This window comes from Anas acuta, chromosome W (genome assembly GCF_963932015.1).
Source record: "Anas acuta chromosome W, bAnaAcu1.1, whole genome shotgun sequence".
NCBI classification, from domain to species: Eukaryota; Metazoa; Chordata; class Aves; order Anseriformes; family Anatidae; genus Anas; species Anas acuta.
The window spans coordinates 29,736,511-29,744,264 of record NC_089016.1 but is presented as its reverse complement, the minus strand read 5'-3'; the positions used below and the strand labels follow the sequence as shown (position 1 = coordinate 29,744,264).

The 7,754-nt window shown below is 38.5% G+C and overlaps 1 protein-coding gene across 6 annotated transcripts in view; it reads right to left on the bottom strand.

Annotated features, from left to right (window-relative positions):
- Positions 1–289: 289 nt before the first annotated feature.
- The window catches only part of MALT1 (MALT1 paracaspase), a 30,209-nt gene continuing 22,744 nt past the window's right edge, over positions 290–7,754 (bottom strand). For all 6 annotated transcript variants that reach the window (XM_068665162.1, XM_068665164.1, XM_068665165.1 and 3 more), the window contains 4 exons: positions 6,549–6,698; positions 5,715–5,872; positions 4,813–4,938; positions 290–3,611 (listed from right to left, as the gene is read on the bottom strand). In XM_068665162.1, the coding sequence (XP_068521263.1) occupies positions 3,150–3,611; positions 4,813–4,938; positions 5,715–5,872; positions 6,549–6,698 (896 nt within the window). In that variant the 3' untranslated portion in view covers positions 290–3,149. The remainder of the gene's footprint in view (positions 3,612–4,812; positions 4,939–5,714; positions 5,873–6,548; positions 6,699–7,754) is intronic.

Below are 7,754 nucleotides of genomic sequence, written 5' to 3'. Positions count from 1 at the left end.
TCATCTTAACCAGCAGGCAGGTTGAGACAGCAGAAGCTAGAAAGCATAGAAAAGTGCAAAAAAAAAAATCCTCTACTACTAAGTGCATAGTTTGAGAAACCTGTACAGGACCAGGGTGCAGGTGTGCTCAACCTGAATTGAAGCTCACAAATCAGATTTGCCCTTCTCGTTAAGAAACAAACTTTTTCTACAAAATGCATTTTTAATGGAGTTTTGTTGACTTTTTTTTGTTGTTGTTTTTAAATTGGAAGAAGTAGGACAATACAGCATCTACATATGCACAGATACATCTTGTGGACAACAGTTTATTTCAAGAATAAGAAATAAAATAAGTTTTCATAGTAATTAGAAAATTGTGACAACACATTGACTAAATATTACAGTACCGGAACATTTCTCAAGCTATACTTTCAATTTATACGTCATTTACACAGGATAATTAACACACAGGTACATCTCAATCCTCAGTAAATAGGTCACTATTTAATACCCTCCAAAAGAGATATCAGAAACTCAAGCTCATTTGCAGATTACCTCAAGCATGGCTGTCATTTTGGAAATAACTACATTAATTTCCACATATATATATCCACTTTTCAGTGCAAATTAATTTGAAGATCAGCAGATCTAGTTAACAATGCTGTTAATAGCCCAAGCAGAGCCCTCCCTGAGCATCCAGCCAACACGCCAGAGGATTGCAGCAGAAGGTGCCGTTCTCAACTGAAGATTTAAGCTGGTTTGTCCATCACATCAGTAGAACAAAATTTTCAACTTTTTTTGCTACCTACTTAATTTTTCTAAAGTAAAGTATTATTTCATGATGAGGGTCCTAATTAAAGCAATGCTGCTTATCAGTGTTATCAAGGCAGGAGAGATTACTGCCTGTATCTGAAACCTCTCTTTAACAGAGGTTTTCTCTCTGTAACCTCACACCCTCATATTTTCATGATTTCAAAGTATCAAGTCTTTTAAAAAACTAAACAAACAAACAAACACGTCAAAACCTTTTAAAAAACAACAACAAAAAACTTTTAAAAACATCAATTTTCTCACAGTCTTCCCCAAATACACATAGGCAGGTAACAGATTTCTAAGTATTCTAAAACAAAACATTAGAAAAAAAGTGTCTTTTTGATTAAACTATTCAACCTGAACAAGCAAAAACAGTTCACTAAGCAAAACTGTCCTTTCCTGGACACAGACCAAAAGAATCTGTGTTATCTAAAAAGATAACAGCTAGTCCAGACAAGTTCCATCTGTTCCCTTTGGTCAACGACGTAGTAAAGCACCATATGGAAGTAGCTCATTTGCCTCTTAGTACAGGATCACCTGCCTTCCGAAGGTGCCTATACCTCTGCATTGCATAGGAAAATTACAGGTTTTAAAAGCTCAAGGCCCTGGAAGCCTAGCTTGCTTTTGGCATCTAGCCCATGGAGAGATTAACTCCACCTTTAAGCTCCAAAGCAAATGCACACACATAGAGGCTGCAGGGAAACAGGCAAGATCTCGGGCCCTGACTTGAAGGCATTGGCTCTCACCTTCTGCTTTACACGTTTTATGTTTGTGTATGCTGGAGTCGTTATCTTGGGCTTTCATAGTTATTGGTTAGACTTTTCCTTTAACCTTTTTATTTGAAAGAACATGAATTCATTTGGCTCAGAAAACATTTGAGTAGTTCTTTGGTTGTTTGTTCTTTTAAAATCACCACAAGAAAAACACCGGCTGATATCCAGAAACACCATCCCGCTACTTCAGCCTGAAGAACCTCAAAATTTTCACTCATCTTGCCCGTTCCCTTTCAGCCTTCAGTATATTTTACTGCAGGACTACCTATGCAATACTTTGTTTGCAACAAACAGGTACTTTTCTCCCTGACATTTCCATTTAGTGTTCCAGAACAGAAAAGACCACCTTTCCAGCAACTAGCTCAGTAAAAATCTTGTGTGTGATATGAGACAAAAATTATCTTGAGAACAATCCACCACAGTAAGAACCTGATTTTGCATCCTCTGGTTATTTGTAAGCTAGTATTCTCTCTCTGAAAGCAATGTTAGTTTATTAGGTCAATTCCTCTTCTCATCCTTACCTTTTGCTTTCCTTGCACAGTTCAGCATCTGTCAGTTTCTGCCAAACACTGGCAGAAGCGTACATGCAAAATGCAGTAAATGCTGATTATTAGCTAGATCCAAAGGACAGGAATGTCAGTGATTGATCTTAATATATACATGAGGAAGAAAAGAAACTGGAGTCTTCAAGGAGACATTCTTAACACTGCATATTAAAACACCACATCTTCACTTCTGTAAAAGCTCCCCCTTCGTTCAGTTCATTTACTTCATGTGTCACCTTATATACTCAACAGCAGGTTGTTACAACATACTAACACATAAAACTTCACTGTAATGCAGTATGTAAAAAGAAATCCCTGGATCCTAGACAACTGAAAGGTGGAAGAGAGAAAAATATTATTTATCATTTGGGGGGGAATGGATTTTTAAAAATCACATTAAATGATAGAGAACATGGAAATTCATTTTCCTACTTAAGTCTATCAACATTTTTCCCACTAACAGCTAGGCATGGGTTGTTTCTTTTCTTTTTTTTTTTTTTTTTGTATAGGATGAGCAGCTCCTCTCTAAAAAACAGAGTATTTATGAAGCATATGTTTACAGTAAATCTTGTAACTCCAGAAGGTACTGGAGGAGAAGCAGCTGGGAAGTTCCAAGGCCCTACTATCAAGAGAAACTCTGACATGATAACCAGGATTATATGTATTCTGCATCTGAAACAGTAAGTTTCCTGCCAGAGATGTATGGTTGCCTGTGTTCATTAGTTGCCTGACAGCCATATCATGGAATATGATACTTGAGTTTGTGTTTTTGCATGTATCAAGCTTCTAACGGTAGGACAAAAAAAAACAACATGCCTTTTCATTCCTAAATCTATCAGTCCAGTTTTGTTTCCTTAGATCTGAGAAGTTTTCCCTGAGAGCAGTATGAACCAACACACATCATATCCTCATTCCCAATACCACCTCTAGACTCTCCGGTCCCTTTGACTCAAAGTCCCCAAAATCCAGAAGATGGATAGGCAGCGTGGAAAGTCTCCTATCCAAAGATGATATCTGGTCTGTTCTGAAGACATCACAGCTACTGCTGCTTAGAGAACCTAAGGCTGTCAGAAAGGAGGAATTCCAGTTCAACAGTATCATCTGTAGTCTCTACTGGCACATTACATTTTTGTGCAGGGGATTGGTAATTCTGTACTTCATGTCTTGAAGCTAATATTCTTGAAGTCCCATTGCAAGAACATGCCTCCGGTTGTCTAACGCTGTCTGAGCAAGTACGGTTTCCATGGTAAACGCCTGGGCAGGAGTTTGGTTGGCAGTGACTAGGGAAGTAGTAGTTAGTTGCCACTGGACTTGATTCTACTTGATTGTGAAAAGGATTATTAGTCACACAACAGGTCTGGAGGCAGTTATTTTTGAATCCATGATGGAGGCCTAATTTAGCAATAAGGGGCTTCCCAACATTAACTTCCTTTCTTTCATCCATTGTATCTTCTATTCCTGGATATTCATAGTGCAAACAAACCGTGAAGATCAAGTGTTCCTACAAAACAGAATGGGGGGGGAAGGTTATACTTCTCTAAATAAGCCAAATAGGAAAAATTTCAAGAAGCATAATCTACTAATGGAGGAGGAGACCAATCTATTTTAGGAGCCAAAGCCACGTATGAGTCAAGTCTTAACCACGTTAGTTACATGCATGCTGCTTGAAAGATGGAGGTTCTCGACTGATGTGTTAATATTCTTAAGAACTCTGTGGGACTGCAAAAAGCAATCTACTCATCATAAAGTTTTTTCTGCAAACTCATATTTCATGCTAATTCAAGGTTCAGTTTCCCTCTACTGGTTAAAATGTAGGTAAACCACATCAGATGTCCCTGTACATGACATGCAGACAGGATTTCTCAATTATGTTGCAGGCTGGATGCCCAAGATATGCTGCAGGCCAGAAAGTTTTATTTTCTGTTGTTGCAGGTAACACGACAACAAAAAACCTCCCCTGTTGCCCACTCCTCCGAACATTTTAGAGAACAGAGTAAAATTAAACTTTGTCCCCTTTACTGGCTAAGGACACCTCAGAACTTTACTGAAGACCTCCTGATCTGCTTAATACTTGTCCACCTGACAGTCTTTATTTCTAGAAGCATTTTTATTACAACACCTGCCAGAAGCATTTAAGAAAAGATACCTAGCCATGTCCAGATAAGATGTTCATAAATAAAAGATACAAAAGATAAACTTAACAGTGCCACAGCATGCTGAAGTGAGAACCTTTCAAAAGCCTCATCCAAGAACACAACTTGGAATAGAAATATGTAACATTTTTATCTCCTTCTCATAACTGTAAGATGCAGCTATGTTTCAGGTCACACTCTTACTGTACTACAAGGCACAGGAACATTTCCACAATGTGCACAAGATGATGATCATAAAAATAATCATCTTGTCAAAGTTCAGCACAATCCTAGAAAATACAAAGTGCCTTGCACAATGGCATTGGGATTGCACATGCATTGATTCTCTGGCTTTTATTTTACAGTGGAGGAACTAGTTATAGTCACTAAGTGTTGCTGTTAGTCATTCTCCCTTCTAAGTAGCTAGGATTTAAATCTGGTATGTTGCGTATGTCTCCAGAACCTGTTACCTACCATGCAAACAATACACAGCCAACCCAATAGAACTGCAAAGCAACATGATTAATCTATGCTATCTGAACAAACTTGCGAGGAACAATTTATATTAACCCTTAGTTTTTGGAGTGAACTTAGCCTGGTGTAGAGGCAGTGTTTGGGAAGGTCCTTTGATACTAAATAGCTTCCAGTTTCCTCAGGAGTTCCTTTATTGGCCTCTTTAGGATCCACATCCAGGTCCTATTGCAAGAAAGAAATGATAACTCATCTAAAGGTACAGAACTTGTAGTTCATAGAACAGTTAGGAGCATTTATTTTTATGAAGTCAACATTTGCTTCTTCTTAAAAGGAAAGAACACCCATCTTGGATTACTTGCAAAAGCTGCTGAAGCCACTATTAGTCACAGGCAGAAGAGGTTATTTATTTAGGTTACCCTCTTCTGCTGGTGATTCCTTTGAAATCAGCTGAAGTACAGTACCGTAACAGCAATTCTGTGGGCTACAGACACATCTTTATTATGCACATTAACTGAAATGTTTTCTTCACCAAGCATCAAAAGTGTTCTGTTTATTAAACACCAGAAAAGGTTTCCTGCACCTAAGGAACTTTCAGTTTTACTCTTATCCTTCACCTTACTGCACTGAGCTGAGTAACATCAATGGAACCAGAAAGATCACCCAGCTGTAAAGAAAACACTAAATTCTAAGAAACCTTGTATTGCAAGGTAGATGTGCCGTAGGCCCAAAAAGAAGCTATTGACATTTAACTCACTCAATTAAATGTAACTACCTAATGTTATAATGACAATAAAAAGGTGACTTTGAAAAAGATGACCACATATAAAAATATATAAAAATGTGTTGCTGTATATGTACAGAGACAGTCATGTAAGCACCTGGTTTCAATATTTTAGATTCACTTTATTACAAAAGGTGCAGCTTGACATGGACAGACCTGACAATTTTCAGCTTCAGAGGAGGGAGATCACACCAAGACACCTACAGAAAGCACTTACAAGTGCGAAGTCTGTAACGTAGGCTCTGCAAACTACTATTTCAGGTGGCTTCTTTACTATTCGCGTGTAGATTATCATGACATTGGAAAACTCGGCTGCAAACCCCAACTGAATCTGAACACCACATTTGAATTCGAGATACATACTTTCTGGAAGCTCTGCAAGTAAACAACACATCATTACATTCTAAATAGAAATATGTATTTTCTATTATTACTCTTTGGGAATATTAAAGAACTTTAGAAGATACAGACCTTTTCCTTGTGTACTCCCTCTACCTATTGCTTACATAGTCACGCAGAAGCAACTCTTAGAAGCTAACCTGGCAGCAATATTGTTTACTAGATGCAGTATCAGAAGGTAACTGACTAACATTGCCATAGAGCTGACTTTTCAACTTCTTTCCAATCTTTCAATTCCAAGCTTTCTTTCCAAACACCATGCAACTAGCAAGGCAACATCTAATGCTACATACATAGAATACTGACCCAAGAATATGTTTATGTATCTGTAATCAAATCAGTAAGGTTAATACAGTATCCTATATTCAGGAGACACAGAGATAGCTTTATAATAAACTTTGAATGTGACAGCACGAAAAACTTCAGGTTCACAACACAAAAAATTCTAACATCTGAACACACTAATGAAAATCAAGATATGAACTTGAATTTCTTCAATTTCTATTCAGAATTATGGCTTATGGACTAGAGATTATAAAGAATGTACATCCTCTTATTTTCGAGGGAACTATTTTAGTTCTAGTGATGTAACATCCTAATACGACATTCCCACCATTCAAGTAGTATCACCTAAAGGTAGATCATACCATACCATGAGCTTTAGCCCACTGTAGGTTCCGTGCCATAGACTCTGCAGAAGATATGGTTTGTTGAATGGGATCAGTTAATGCCCTTTTCTCAGACAAACTGCTGCGGATCTCCAAAGCTTGTTTGCCTTTGGTAAGGTGACACTTGCCCATATCTAAAAACAAGATGCATAGTTTCTCTCAAGATCATTGCTGCTGAAATTCTAAATAAATTGACTATACAATGTAGCAGTGGCATAGCTGCTATGGTTATGACATTATGAACACTTTGATACCAACTTGTAGTTTCAGAAGTATTCCTTTCAGTTATTTAGTCATAAGATGTTGTGGATTAGCCCTGGTAGATGGCCAAGCACCACACAACTGCTTGCTTACTCCCTCCCTCACCCACTTCCAGTGGGACAAGGGAGAAGGAAAAGAAGCACAAAAGCAAGAAAGCTTGAGATAAAAAATAAAACATGTTTGATAAGGGAAGGAGAAGTGGAAAGAGGAAAAAAAAAAAAAAAAAAAAGAAGCGATACAAAGGCACTCACTTACCACCACCCCTGTGTAGACCAATGCCCAGCCAGTTCCCAAGCAAAAGATAGCTAACTTTCCTAAACCTCTTCCTCCCTCTTATTGCTAAGCGTCACTGCATATGGTATGGAATATCTCTTTGGTTAGCTCAGGTCATCTGCCCAGTTGTGTCCGCTCCCCACCTCTTGCACACCCCTGAACCTATTCACTGCAGAGCAGAGTCAGGAACAGAGAAGGCCTTGATGCTGTGCAAACACTGTTCCTCATTTACATACAGCACTTTTAATGTGAGTATCACCAGTGTACCACTGCACTCACTAATACCCAGCATCTGGTAATACTCACAGCAGTTGTCTCATTGCCTGACGTGATTTTTCCTCATGCTACCAGATGCACACACACAAGCTGACTGAAACAACCAGTGCAGACACACTTCTTCTGAGCAGCTGGAACTCTCAAGCAGTGGGAACACTATGTACTGCGTTTGTATTTTGTTTAGTGCAGTCCTCAGATCTTTTAGAGGTTGCCAGTTCTATTTCTTAACACAGGACTTATCTGCCTTCTATATTATCTCCCTCCTCACCCTCCTGTTTACTTGCTGGGAGAAGGACTTCCACTCCAAATTCCAACAGAAGCTGCCATCATGCTCTCCTCTGTGAAATCAGTCTTTGCACTCTAAGCTCAAGCATAAGATA